The sequence below is a fragment of the Cyprinodon tularosa genome, unplaced genomic scaffold (assembly GCF_016077235.1).
Source record: "Cyprinodon tularosa strain WSP-4 unplaced genomic scaffold, ASM1607723v1 ctg94, whole genome shotgun sequence".
NCBI classification, from domain to species: Eukaryota; Metazoa; Chordata; class Actinopteri; order Cyprinodontiformes; family Cyprinodontidae; genus Cyprinodon; species Cyprinodon tularosa.
Genome location: NW_024039718.1, coordinates 483017 through 497781, shown reverse-complemented (window position 1 = coordinate 497781; position 14765 = coordinate 483017). Strand labels below are relative to the sequence as shown.

Here is a 14765-nt window from a genome sequence, read left to right as displayed (position 1 = left end):
CTGTATTTTGAGTGGAGCAAATTATTGGACGCCCTAAGTTGCTTGGTTTTCCAGTTGTGTAACTCTCCTATCTACACAGCTCTGGCTGGTGCAACGGGATCTTCTTCTTGTGGCCTGGCTTTAATATATGTTCATAACTGCCACTTGCTGATTTGAAGTATTAGAGCACCTACCAATTCTTGTTGTTAGAGAGAAAATGACATTAGTATTCGATGTTGCACATTGTTGTTGTACACAGATACAAGTACGGGTTCATGCATAAGATCTCATTATTTCATGCATCCTTATAGTAAAAAATTACAGTATATGTTATGATACTTTAAAGTTCTCTGGCAATGGCACTAACACAAATAACTGCAGTAGTCTCAAAGGATTTGATCTGGCTGAATATGAGGGGGAGAGCGAAAGAGAGGCGGAGGCAGGGATTATCAAGGCTTAGGGCTTATAGTGCTTTGCAGTCAGTCTTTCTCATCTATGTTTTCCTCGCTGATGGAGGGAGAAAAAAAATGCAGCATGGTTGGAGTATAGCCGTCAGGATGATGAGCATTAAGTCACTGGTCACTTGACGTGGCAGTCAGAGATCTTTTAGATTTAATTGAAGTATTTGACCAAGATCCAAGGCTCCATGAAGGACCCGTGTCGTATATGTGGTGTTCGTCTGGTGGGAGGCCAGTGTCGTTGGATATTCAGTTCATCAGGAAAGAGGAAGCTCCAGGTCATCCTATCCCACGTGCTGGGCCGGGAGGTAATTCGGGATGGACGTGGAGAGTTCCTCTGTGGAAAATGTGTCTTCCAGCTGGAGAAGGTGGTTCAGTGTGATATTAATATCAATCAGCTGCAGGATGAACACAGCAGCAAGATTCAAAAACTTCAGTTGGAGAAGGATCACTTAATCCAGTGCATCGTCCATGTCTATAACAGAAACAACCTTGGGAGCTGTGGTAGGGGAAGCACCCGCTCTAAGATTCCTCTCAGGATCTCTGATGTTGGCAGTCGTGATGTGGAAGCTGCTTGTCAGCCTCCCCATGAAGGAATTATGTTTAGGGAACATGTTGATGAGGAGAATCGCATCAGAAGATGTGTGAGTCTGGACAGAATCAGTAAAGGAGCACCCCCTGGGCGCTGTGGGCTTCGGAGCAGCAGGATGGGATCAGGAGCTGGGCTAGATGGCTGTATGAAGAATATCGGGCTCAGTGGCACACGTCACCGGTCACAGAGCATGTACCTTGATCTAGTGCAGCGAAAAGGAACGCTTTCTAGACAAGGATTCAAAAGTCATTCCACTTCTCTGCAATCACTGATAAGAGACTTGCCCTCAGATCAGCCTGCTGATCCTCTGCGCAAAAGAAAACTTTTGGACTTAAAGTCAATTGGTTCTGGGCATAGTACCAATGCTGACCCAAGAAAAAAGGTTCTGCCAAATTCAATGGCCCACAGGACTTCAAATCAGCCATCTTTAATCTCTGACCTAATCCAGCTCCTGCGCTGCATCTCTAAGCAGCAAGTGTCCTCCCCATCAGGCAGTCGTATTCCTGTGCTGAAAAAGTTCAACGCTGCTACTGTCATTATTAGAGCGAAGCTAAGAAGCAGAGAGGCAGTTTGGAAATCTCTGCATGACCTCACTGAAGAGTTTAATGATGAATACACCCCTGTCAAAATAAAGGTAGTTAATGTCATTAATACTCTGTTGGGTTGAATTTGCACCTACCGGTATATGGGAAGTGGCAAATTCCTTTCCAAGTATCCTACTAGTAGCTTATACCATTAAATGTTTTTTGTTCTCTATTCTTGTGTTTGTGTCCTTTGAAATTATTTAGAAGACTGGTGTTAATAATTTGGAGTCCATCAATAAAATGCTGACTGAAGAACTGAACCGGCTAAAAAGCAGCAATGAAAACCTGACTAAAACACTGGAACATTCACAGAATCAAAACAAGGTACGTAAGATGGGTTGCATCATTCTCCATTACAAATGCACTAAATTTGAAAATGTAATTTTACCATCCCATATTATCTGTTTTGGACAGACCCTGTCTCTGACATTGGAGGAGAAAGAGAATGAGCTTGATACAGAAAAGAAAAATGCTTTGAAGCGGGATAAGACAATCCAAGGTCTTACCCAGGTCCTCAAAGAAAAAGAAAAGGAGGTAAAAAGAAAATAGATAAATTTATGAACCAACTGTGATTTACAAAGGAAACTCTATTTTTTTAATTTGGTATAACTTCAAAGTCAGAGTTATACTATGCTGATTAACTGACTTTTATCTTTTGCAGATTGAGGAGCTTTGTCAGGAGATTGAGGACAGAGATGATGCTTTGACCAAAGCCAGAGAGGCTGCACATAAAGCCCAGATGCAGAAATATCAGGCATGTTATTTGCTCCTACTGTTTTTCCCCAGATCCAAAGCATTGATTCTTTACTTAACATTTATTTGGATGTCAGTAGAGATTAATGGTGTTGGTTTACATTAGTAATTCTATTATGCTATATTTTTGATGCACTGGTTACATTTTGAGTTTTTTTTTTTAAACCATTTTTGTACCTACTGAAATGGATATAGTTTGATTCAGAATGCTGTTTAAGAATAGCATTAAAAACCAGAGTGCTCCTTAATTGTTTACATCTGAAACAAAGACTACATGCTAAGGCCATGTTATTACAGACAGCAGTCACAATAAAAATGTGTCTCTGCCTTTAGTTTTAAGCAAAAACCAAATGTTTGCATATATGACATTTATCAAAACTTAAGCCTGTGTGTAATTTAGAGAATGTACATCTGTATGTTAACTCAGATCTTTAAAAGACTACCAATATTAACAAATCGTAAGGTTTAATGATAAAAAAGGGTTGAGCACAAGATATTTTGCCTTCTTGTTATCTGCTGAAGTATTATGCTCTCTCTTTATTTCTATCACACATCGAATAATCCTAGGATGTCAGAAAATCTAGCTTCCAAAATCTCACTGATAGAGATTGTAGCCAAGAATATTACATTTTTGACTAAATCTAAATCAAACGTTTTGTTTTGTTATATTTAGGGAGTAGAGGAGCACCAAAACCTTTTGATCGAAAAACAAACCGAGTTTGCCCAACTTCAAGGGGAACACCATAGCAAGGTTCTGGAAGCTCAAAAACTACAGCGTGCCTTGGACAGGAAAGAACAAGAACTTGGTGACTTGCAACAGGCCAAGGACCAGCTTGAAATTGAACTGGAGGACCTGCAGCAACAGAAAAAGAAAGGAGACAAAGCCCTAAATGTAAAAAACGCACAAGGGTGTTCTGCTATCTACATTTTTTGCCCCCAAAAATATAAACAATTCCATTTAATTTTCTTTTCTCCAGGATCTTACCAATCAGCTTAAAAAGGTGAGCAGTGACATAAAAGAACGGGAAAGTGCTCTGGAGCAACAGTACCAGGAGTTGTTGGAACAAAGCAAAAGAAAACTACAGAGCCATGAAGCGACCATCCACAGGCTCACAACAACACTGGCTGATAAGGAGCACCAGCTACAGGTGACCCAATTAAAAAATTACACATTAAAAAATCTCCTTTGAAGCACTTGAAAATATTTTTAACTGCATCTTACTGTGTTTATCAGGAGTACATAAACCTGCTCAGAGACATGGAACAAAGCAAGAGCCCTGGCAGCAACGACAGCATGCTTAACAAGCTGCGGCAGAGGCTAAAGGAAAAGGAGAGTGCACTGGAGGTGAGTACGCCTTTTAATGTTTTCTGGTCATCACAAAGACTATATTTATATTTTTAACACCTCTTGTTTTCCTCCCACAGAAAGCTCTGGATGAGAAATTTACTGCCATTGAGGAGAAGGACAATGAGATCCACCAGCTGCAGCTGTTGCTCAGAGAAAGGGAAAGGGACTTGGACAGACTTAATAACCTGCTTACTCACAATGAAGAAACGATCAATGTTAGTAGCTTTTAAGCTTTTTTGATTGAAAATGTAAAAAATGAATCCACTTCATGTATTTTTTTTTCTTGCAGAGTTTTGACAGTCTAATCAAGGAAAAAGATGTTGAGCTGCAGCATCTTGCCAACACTCTGAAGAACCTGCAGAGAGCCAAACAAGATGCTGAAGATAACCTAAACAGATCACTGAGGGAAAAAGACGCCATCATCGAGCAGCTTCAGCTCTCCTTGGATGGAAAGATTAAAGATATGGAAGTTAGTTAGCACTTTATTTCCCCTATTTGATCCAGCTCTAGGGATTTTAGCTTTTAGTTATCGTATGACATCTCTTATTTCAGACAGGTTCTTTAGTTCGACTGTTTTGTTTCTAAAGCTTTCACTTTGTTTATATAGGAGATGGCAGACAAAATGCTGAGCCAGTCCCAGAGTCATGCTCGGGACCTGGCTGAGCAGATGGGCCACAGGTTGAAGGTCACAGAAACTATGCTGTCTGAGGCTGTGAAAGCCAGAGAAAGACTCATAGCTGACAATGAGAGTGCCGTGGAGGGGCTGTTGGCTACAATTAGCAGCAAGGACCAACTTCTTAAGGTCAGTGTTCCATTATCAATGTTCTTGAACAGCAAGGGGGAGTCAGGAAATGTGTATTTTTAAGCCGTTTTATTTATGAAAGAAGTTTTTTGGATTCTCTGATCTCATTTTCAATACCAATGTAATAAATTCCACCCATCCATCTAGTCACCATTCTGTTCTGTCCTTACGGTCATTGCTATTGCTATATTTGATGTTGGACCTAATTTAAAAATTTCTGCCAGAGAATTTGTTGTTATTTTTCTATATGTATTTTAATGCTGAAAATGTGGAGTTTAGAGAAGACAAAATGTATTTCTCATGTTGTTGTACACTGAGAAATTGATCTCTGGACTTCAGCCATGAGTAGTTTTCTTAAATGTCAATGTTTTTTTAATGGAATTTTAGCAGAAGGCAATTGGTTCAAGTTACTTTATAGACCATAAGACAATATTTCTTACATTTGTATTTCTTATGTGTGTTTTTCTTAAAGGGATAGTTCGGTATTTTTGACATGAATCTGTATGGCATCCCCATCACCAGTGGCATGCAATCACACTGACTTACCCCTGGCAGCGTCCTGTGAGCAGAGTTATCGTCCAGTTTTGGTCAAGCCGAAAGTAGTCCGGCAGGTTTTTAGGAACAGCGAAATAAAACTTTTCTCTTCCCAAAACATTATGTGTTCAAAAGAGCGATATTTTTGCATCCCAAAAACTTTGTAGTGGAAAAAGTCACACGTCGTTATCAATTGGTCCTATTTTCTCTCTGTTCGAGTTCGTATCAGTGCGCGCCGTCATTCAGACAGCGAGCTCAACAACAGCCATGTCTCCCTCCGCCCAGCTAGGCGGAGGGAGACATGGCATGTTTACGGCATGAGACATGTTTACTTGTTGCTGTTGATTATAAATGAGCTTTTAAAGGGGTACTGACACTTTTAAGAATTACTTAAAGTCTTTTAAAATCATTCCAATTTTGTAACAGCACCTGCTTCTTATGTCAAAGATGGCAAATGCAGTGCAATAAATAGTGAAATACATCAAACCAAAAAAGAGTAATATGCCTGTAATTAATTGTAAAAATGAGTCTACCAAAACATATGCAAAGTACAGAAACCAAGATATAGGGAATGATTATAAGAAGGATTTCTGAAATTCAATCCAGCTGTAGTTACAGTTAAGGTTAATACACTACAGAAAAAGAACCAAGATAAAGAAAAAACAAGCCTTTCTCAAACATCTCCTTTCCCCAACAGGAAAGGGCCCTGTCACACCTTGCTGTTTTAGCTAGCGTATGCCTGACATCCCAGAATCTTCTAAAACACTGGCATATGCTGAACTTTCTATGTGTTCTTTTAAATTTTATGCATGTACATAGCGTATTCATAACAAGTCCAGAAAAAATTCATAGGAGCAAAACATGCGAAAATGTCTCAACAGCCATGTCTCCCTCCGCCTAGCTGGGCGGAGGGAGACATGGCTGTTGTTGAGCTCGCTGTCTGAATGACGGCGCGCACTGATACGAACAGAGAGAAAATAGGACCAATTGATAACGACGTGTGACTTTTTCCACTACAAAGTTTTTGGGATGCAAAAATATCGCTCTTTTGAACACATAATGTTTTGGGAAGAGAAAAGTTTTATTTCGCTGTTCCTAAAAACCTGCCGGACTACTTTCGGCTTGACCAAAACTGGACGATAACTCTGCTCACAGGACGCTGCCAGGGGTAAGTCAGTGTGATTGCATGCCACTGGTGATGGGGATGCCATACAGATTCATGTCAAAAATACCGAACTATCCCTTTAAGAAAGGTCAGCTGTGTTTGTTATATTAAGCATGAAATAAGGTTAAAATTTTTTAATACTGCCAAACACAAAAAAAAAACTTGTGACCTGTGTATGCAGTGTGGACTAACAAGTCTAAGCTTATTGATTCGTCGATGTGCCGTTTTCTCTCCTAAGGAGTCTGCTGAGCACTTTAACCGCATGCTGTCTGAGCGTGCTCAGGAGATTCAGGAACTGAGGAAGCAGTTGGCTGATAAGCAGCAGGAGCTCACCAAAGCTGAGAAGAAAAGCTCGTCAACAACCCAAGAGAGTTATTTAGAGACGGCAGAGCTAAGAACCCTGCTAGCGGAGAAGGACAGCCTCATTGACGTAAGATCCCTTAAAGACAACTCCCTTTTTTGCTGCTGATAAGATGTTCTTGGCTTGAAATTTTTACACAAACAAAAAAAAAGAATAACTATTTTATTTGGTTTCTTCATTTAAAGAAAAAATCTGATATTGTGTTAATTTTTTGAATGATTTATTATGCAGAAGCTTCTGCAGGGGGGTCAGGAGAGAGACAGATTCTTGGCAGAGATGAGTCACAAGGCCGAGGCAGATCATGTGTTGGAGCTCCGACAAACCATTCAGATTATGCAAGAGAAACTTGATGAGAGAGAAGGTGAGACTCGGAGGTCCTTGAAATTATGTCTTGATATATATGGTCAGACTTCATATCGGTTTCATGTTTAATTCTATTTCATTTCTCATATAAAGCTGAACTATCTACGAGGAATGGTGAGCAAAATCAGGAGAAGATTCCAATTCAAACGGTTGTTGTCCTGAAGAGTGAATTGGCACAAAAAACTGAAGCACTAAACAAAGCACTGAAAAGAGAAAATGAACTGAAGGTCTGTGAGCAGGAAGCAGCTTTTCACATCTGGTGCTGGGATTGTATTATCAAATATTTATTCAAGAGCTTGATTTTTCATTTCCAGATTTCATTGGCTGAGATCCAGTCATTACTCGCTGAGCTAGACGGTCGCAGGGAAGGTCAAGCTGCCAACATTGATTCCCTGACCGCTATGCTGAAGACCAAGGATGAGATTATTACTGTAAGAAGCTCTACATAACTTAGTGAATGCATGGCACGGGTACTACACAGAAAAGTATTGAGCTTTGTTTGGGTTTTCAGGTCTGGATAAGTATGGAGGAATATTTGTATTTCTTGACTAAATCATTTCTATTGTATTTATTATAAATATCCGAATTTCTACAAATAAGTGTTTTCGCCTAGGCTGTTTTTTTATTCCTTTTTGATTCTGGCATACATCTCAGTCAAACTGTCTGTCTTGTCTTACATTATCTACAGTTATCTGTCTCTTGATCTGATTTTTATGGTTCCTCCTTTTTATTCCTTTCCCGCTGGATCTTTTTTAACATAGACCAGTTAGAGCATCACTATTTTTTTCTTCAGTCCTTCTTTGTGTCTTTGTTTCAACCTTTTCCACAGCCTCCCTCCCTCTCCTCCATTAATCCTTCAAGCCTTTCTTTCTTAAGCCCTTTTATCTGGCCTTCCTTTCTTTCCCTCTACAATCACTTTGTTCAGGTCCTTTTTCCATCTGTATGTCCATCCTCAGTGTTTTCAGATTCCATATATAAAGTCTTGATTCTTTATATGTGGTTAATTTCTGGGGAACTTTGGGATTCAGTTTTTGAAAAAAAAAAAAAAGGATATCAATCTGAAAAGAAGAAAAATGAAAGTGCAAAAATATTGAATTTTAGTTATTCGTTATAGAAACTGGGAGTAAAATAATTAATTTTGTTGTGATTTAAACTTAGAGTTTAATAACGGACCTTTTTCATTTTTAATTTTGAGCAGGTTCTCCATCAGCACCTTGGACAGGGAGGTGGCAGCAGGACTGATCCCACTCAGGATCATTTGATGGACTCCAGCATGGATAGATCCCTACCTACGCTGCCTCAGAGAGAAATAACCATAATAGGAGGAGACAGCCAGCAAGATGTAACACTTTAAATACCTTCTTAACTCATCCATAACAACAATTTAAGCTCACTAGTAAGATGGTTCCTGTTTTTGCCCTCAGGCTTTGCCTCATCTTTTAGCCTTGCAGCAGGAGCATAACGCTCTAAACAAAGCCCTTAGAGCTGAACAACAGCTGTACTCCAGATTAGTTAGGACTGTAAAGGAGCAGGATAGGTAAGGAGTCATTTGACCAGCTGCTGTTTATTTTATTTTTTTGAGTAATCAATATATAAAAGTGGCTGCTGTTAGCGATGCACCGATCAGGCTTTTACCAGCCAGTACCGTTTTTTTTTTTGCTCACCTTAGGATCATCCCTTCTGAGTTTAAATTTCTTCATTATAATAAAGAAAACCTTTTTAATGTATGTAAAAAAACTGATTACCATTTCTGTCTTAATTCAGCTTGAAAAGGTTACAAAATTGACCATAAAGTGCTGCAGAATTATTTTTATTTTTAAGATTACATCCATTAAGCACATATTCCTGACCCGTTTCTGATTTCTTATACATATAAGTTTAATTAAATGAAAGCACTCTGTTCTTAAATGTACTAGTTCAATGAAAAAAAAAACAACAGATTTTTAGCTATTTGATCTGTAGAATGCTAGCTACGGCGGATCCAGAACAAATTGGCTCATTTTATCAGCTGAAGCCACTGGCTGATTTGATCGGTGCTTGGCTAAATATTTAAAAATAGCCCACTTAGTGATATTGATGATTGATTTAGGCTGTGTGCATAGGTGTAACTGTCTTGATCCTCGTGTGTTTTTCAGCGCCCAGCGTCTCCATGCTCTGCAGCTGGAACTGACAGCAGTTCAGCTTCTCAGGCAGCAGCTAGAAGACAGCATCAGAACTAATGAGGAGCTCAGGGATGACTTGGAGAGAGAGATACAGAGAACCAAACTAAGAGAAGGTGCAGTGCAAACACGCTGGGTTGTAGATGAGCATGATAAATAAAGAGGAAAAGACAGAGAAAGGAAAGGAACCAATATCTTACTGTCAATTCTTACACAACTACTAGGAAACAGACATGCATGTCATCTCTGTCCACTGCTTGGATTCATGACTCACAAATGTGTCTGATTGAGCTTGTGGCTCGTCGTTGTCTGTTTATGCTGCATGCACATCTGCTCTTTAATCCCCTTCTCATCTGTTTGTCCTCTGCTTTGTACCTAACAATCTTTCCATCTGCATGTCCTTGTTTGTACCAGAGATCCAACTTGTTTCACCAAATCCATGTATTCTTCAACCCATGAACAATAAAAAATCAATGCTACTTTTGCTCTATCCTTTCTCCATTTCATTTTCAGCATGAACTGTTCTTTTAAATCATTTGTTTGTGTGCTTATCACTTCTCCATCACCTGTTTTATTAACCCCCCTCCCTTCCAACCATCTGTTTGATTTTAAATAAAGAGGTAACAGCTTCACTATCATATTTAAAGGTTTTTCAAACGAGTGAAAGCTTAGATAAAACTTGAATGAATTGAATGAATAAAAATATTCCTGAAATAAATCCCCATCTAACTGTGTTACAATGTGCACCGATCATATTTTAATGAGTCACTCAAATGTAATGTGACTTCACTGCACTGCCTGATTTAAGTCATTGCTGATGACTGAGGTTGTTGCCTAGACATCATAACAAAAATGTCCACATGCATGTGTGTTCTCATGCCAGAGGGCACATCTAGTGCCTGCTCCTCTAACAGCGTTATCCGCAGGGTAACAGATGTAAAAATAGGTCAGCTGTAAGTAAAGTACCCATGTTTCTCACAGACTTTTGGACAGATGAGGCGTGCTAATTGGCCCTAATGACATGTCAACATTTTAACTCTGGTTATGTAATTTTTGATTTGCATATATGTTACAGTCTTATATGTAATTACTTTAAGTGTAATTAGCCATTTTTGTTTTAAAATAGAAACATACCCACTATGCTAGTTTGCTTTGTCTTTAGAGTTGCCACCAGTTTATTATAAAAAAAAACTGATAAAGCCTAATTGTTTATTCCCATAAAGATAGTCATGTCGGAACTAGTCCACATGCAAAATGTTGTTTTTTAGTTCACATAGGGGTTGGCAATAAAAAAAACTCCAATAGTCAGTTGTCATTATAAATAAAAAAAATACATCTGATAGGATCTTCTATAATTTCACTAATCTCTGATCTGAAACCGCATGGCCTTCTAGGGGAGGCATGTGGAGAAAAGTATTTAGCTTCTTAAACTACCGTCCAAGCTGTGTAAATTTTGGCAGTAGGACTGATCTCTTTTCAGAGGTCTAAGTCACGTTTAAAAAGATTTAAGGTTACTATTTAAATTCAGCCGTTCATTTCCCCCAGTCCTCATTTTGAAAAGGTGAAACAAAAAAATTATCATGAATATACTATTATGGAAGGCTTAAATCATGATACATCTTTCAGCCATATTGCACAGCTCTAAGTAGATAGGAAATAAAATACATTGTGTAACTTTGGAATATTTTACTTTTGAATGGAACAATACAAAATGTGCATCAGTTTTAGGTGTTTTTTTTATTTCCTAAACTGTGGAATATACACAGAAATGTTCAGGAGTTGTATATAAACCTTGATGTGGATCTGCTCAGGTATGGACCTCACTGATCCTAAAGAGTTGGAGATGATGAGGAATCAGCTGGAGGACGCCCAGCGCTGGAATGCATCCCTGCAGGCTCGCTTGGGAGCAATTCAGAACCGTGGAGGTGGAGTTGGTGGAACCAGTGATGCTGGTACGACTAACCCCCGCCCAATACAAACTTTAAAGGATTTTCAACACTTACTTCACAGATATATAAATCTGTTTTATGTTTAGGTGAGACTTTCAGTTTTATTGGAGATCAGACTTCTTACATGAGCATCTGTGTGGGAGAAGGACCAGATGACAGCTTATCTCAACTGTCTCCCGAGGAGCTTCAGCAGAAAGTGAGTGCCTGAGAACACCAGCCTGTTCCTTTATATTAACATACATTTTATTATGGGCATGCTCAGTTAATTAGTGCAAACTACATGACTGGAATATAACATGTATTTGATAAAGATGCAAAACAAGAGACAACCTCTGCATAAGAAATCAGGTAAAATGAAAGGGAATTACTGTTAAACTAGCAAAGACTGTTTTCATCTTGTTTAGTCAACCGAGGCTTGCTAAGGACATCCAGGTGTGATTGATGTGCTGCTGTATCATGTCTTAGGCTAGAGATTTGTTAGAAAGGTCATTTAGAAAAATGTAACCTTCACCTCAGATTATTGTATTTGAAACAAGTCATTTTGGTTAAAGAAATCTTCAAACCTTATCGTCAAACGTAATTAAGGTCTTTGATTACATGTAGCTGGGTGTTATCTTGTAGAACAATATGTGGACTTCACCTGAAACTTTTTTTTTATTGTGCATTCAGGCTTCATATCTAGAACTAATACTTTCTGGCAGCTCTTAGTGTTTAAAACTGCCCCTCCGATATGATTCCGTCCTTTCTACCTTTTTTTAAAATTATTTGTTTGTGAAGTGTTTTTATATCTTTTGTTGTAAAAAAAAAAAATTGCATTTTGTAATGTGAGCAGCAGCTCCTAAAAAAACACGAACTAAAAACAAAGTAAAAGAGGGTTGCAGGGCAGCTGAGATGTCATGTTTTTTTTTTTTTTTAAGTTATGTTATTAAGCTAAAATGATAAAAATGATGACGAAGTTTTCCTTTATGGCACAGGTGCTGGATTTACAGGAACGTGTTGCTGGACTGCAGAGTTTGAACAATGAGCTGCAGAGCAGATTATCTCAAATGGAGAAGTCGGAGCGGGACACTTTGGAAAATGAAGTCAAAGATGTTCCCAGCAGAAGCCAGTTCCGACAGGTTAGCTACCATTAAAGACAGCTAGAGATGCCCAGAGTTCAATGTGAATTGTTTAGATGTTAACAGAATCTTAGCCTAGATAGCAGCTATCTAGATTTTGTCCAGAGTGTCATTGTTCTAACCTCCACCTTTTCAGCTCCTTTCTAATCTCCTAACCTACAACTTAACCTCCGCTCTGTTTAGCCTCTTACTTATGTCCCTGGTCTAGTGTGTGTGGTTTCTAAAATAAGTGTGGTGTTTGCCTGTAGTAGAAACAAACCTCTTCTTCTGTCCCTTTTCCTAATCTGTCCCTGTTTGTTTTTTGTTTGTTTTTTTTATCTCCGTGTCCCATTAAATGGTCTCTCCTCACCATGCTGCATTAGACACATCATGCCATTCTGCTCTTGCTGTTCAGTATTTTATGGATTCTGTTCCCTCTTTAAGTTTTTTTTTTTTTACCAAGCCATCTGTGTCACAATCACCTTCCATCCCATTACTCTAGCAGCTTGACAAAATGCCTGAGAAGCAACCATTGGATGACTCTGACAGTGAACATCTTCCTGGTTGGGATAAAGGGATCCAAACAAGCATCAGCTTAGAACCGGTAAGATCTAAACGGGAAAAGTAGAGCATATCTACAGACCTGACCTAAACTGATGGGCTGGACAGAAAATGAAGGAGAGTAGATATAGAAATCCTCTCTAGGAGGATCTGTTGATGTAACAACTATTAGTGGTGAGCTGCACAAATCTGATTGCTCATGACAAACACAATAAAAAGTCCTCTAAAGGAGGCAGCAGACATATGGGTACATGTACTTTGCTTAGATGGGAGCAAAAGTGACATTTTGGTTTTTATGCAATATGTGAAAGAAAACCAGAAATGCTCATCACCCTAAACCCTGGTGATGGAAACAAAATGCTTGGGGGTTTAGACATGGAAACCGGTCAGGGTTGATGGGAAGATGGATGTTGCTCAATACACTGCAGATGCTGCTAAACAATTTAGACTGGGGGATGTTCCAGTCTTCCAGTATATCCATTTGTAAAGAGTAGAAAGTGATGCTTACAAACACCTTTTTCCAAGTCTGACTGAGCTTAAGGTTTCATGGCCAAGAAGAATGGACAATTATTCAATCTCTGCATTTGTAAAAGGAGAGAAACGTACCCAGAATACCGACAGGTTAACCTCAGTGAAAAGTAGTTAAAAGTATGGATTCAGAGAGGTAAATATGATACACACGCCCCACTTCTTGTCTGTAACACTATTAGAAACTATATATTTTCTTTCAATATAGTTATGCACTACCTTATCTTTTCTGTCACACACAATCCTAATATAATGCATTTACTTTTATAGTATGACATGACAAAATTTGAAATATTTCAGTTTGTATTGATACTGCTGCAAGACACTGTCACACTGTTAAATCAAATGTCTTCCTAAGGCAAGTAAAACTTTCTTTTTTATGTATTATTAATTATTACAATTTTTAAATAATCATATATTTTATTTTATTTTTCTTTAGATTGCATCTGGAAGTCTGCTTGGTGATGAAAACATGGACGGCAGGTCAAGTCAGAGTAGAGAGCATGCTCACTCTGACCGGGCTCTCTTAGACAGCGGAGTCAGCGAGGGAGCAGACAGGAACGCAGATGCAACGGTGTTTACATCTCTGCTGGAAGATTTTGGCTCGTCCTCTGTCCTGCAGCTTAGGTTCGTCCTTTTCTAGTGGAATCCAGAACATTTTTATCTTCACTTCACTTGTGCTTGAAAGTTTAAATACCCTCCCATTAAAGAAAAGGATAAATTAACATAAGAATTCAAATAACAAAAATCTAAAATGGTAATAATGAATAAAAGTGCAACAATTGAAAATTTGGCAACCAAAAATATTGATTTTTAATTTTTATTTAATAAATAATTCTATAAAAAAAACAGTCCCAGAAAAACTTATAGAAATAATTTGAAATAATGAAAATCATGAATTAATTTTTAATATTATATATATATATATATAAAAAATCATGAATAAATTTTTAATATTATATATATATATATAAAATATTAAACATTAATTCATGATTTTCATTATTTCAAATTATTTTTATATGTTATTACTTTTGTCAAGTTCAATTTATTTTACTGGCCGCTGCTTTTTCTATCTTTAATTAAAGGGTATGTTAGCTTTGATGCATAACTATTAACTCAGTATCACACTAACTAAAAACTGCTGATTGCAGAGAGGAGTTACTCCGACTTAGATCGGAAAACCTGAAGCTGTGGGGTCTCCTGAAGGAACAGAAATCCACTGAGTGTAAAGAAAAGGAGAGTGCAGATGTTTCGGGTAACAGCAGTGATGGTCAGGCTGAATCAAGGAGAAGTTTGGAAACATTTCAACCTGAATCTGAAGATGGATCCATAATGTGTAATCTGTCAAAGGAAACTACAAAGAAAACTAACAATACATCACAAGGAAACTCTACAGTAGCTAATATCAGCACTGTGGATGAGAGAGGTCTGAAGCCTCAAAGTCAACAAGACAACAAGACTCCAAAGCAGCATGTGGCAAGACACAGGGCAAGTTTTCCTTGGTTTTAGGGAGAAAAAAAAAACATACA

At 38.3% G+C, this 14765-nt stretch overlaps 1 protein-coding gene across 1 annotated transcript in view; it reads left to right on the top strand.

The window, feature by feature from the left end:
• The window catches only part of cdk5rap2 (CDK5 regulatory subunit associated protein 2), a 48346-nt gene that overhangs the window by 20833 nt on the left and 12748 nt on the right, over positions 1 to 14765 (top strand). The window contains exons 10-31 of the mRNA XM_038274979.1: positions 1818 to 1937; positions 2028 to 2147; positions 2275 to 2367; positions 3040 to 3258; positions 3344 to 3514; positions 3601 to 3711; positions 3792 to 3929; positions 4004 to 4183; positions 4322 to 4516; positions 6454 to 6645; positions 6808 to 6937; positions 7033 to 7166; positions 7254 to 7370; positions 8138 to 8281; positions 8364 to 8476; positions 9075 to 9214; positions 10910 to 11050; positions 11134 to 11243; positions 12022 to 12165; positions 12647 to 12748; positions 13673 to 13860; positions 14388 to 14724. Coding sequence (XP_038130907.1) covers positions 1818 to 1937; positions 2028 to 2147; positions 2275 to 2367; positions 3040 to 3258; positions 3344 to 3514; positions 3601 to 3711; positions 3792 to 3929; positions 4004 to 4183; positions 4322 to 4516; positions 6454 to 6645; positions 6808 to 6937; positions 7033 to 7166; positions 7254 to 7370; positions 8138 to 8281; positions 8364 to 8476; positions 9075 to 9214; positions 10910 to 11050; positions 11134 to 11243; positions 12022 to 12165; positions 12647 to 12748; positions 13673 to 13860; positions 14388 to 14724 — 3339 coding nt within the window. The remainder of the gene's footprint in view (positions 1 to 1817; positions 1938 to 2027; positions 2148 to 2274; positions 2368 to 3039; positions 3259 to 3343; positions 3515 to 3600; positions 3712 to 3791; positions 3930 to 4003; positions 4184 to 4321; positions 4517 to 6453; positions 6646 to 6807; positions 6938 to 7032; positions 7167 to 7253; positions 7371 to 8137; positions 8282 to 8363; positions 8477 to 9074; positions 9215 to 10909; positions 11051 to 11133; positions 11244 to 12021; positions 12166 to 12646; positions 12749 to 13672; positions 13861 to 14387; positions 14725 to 14765) is intronic.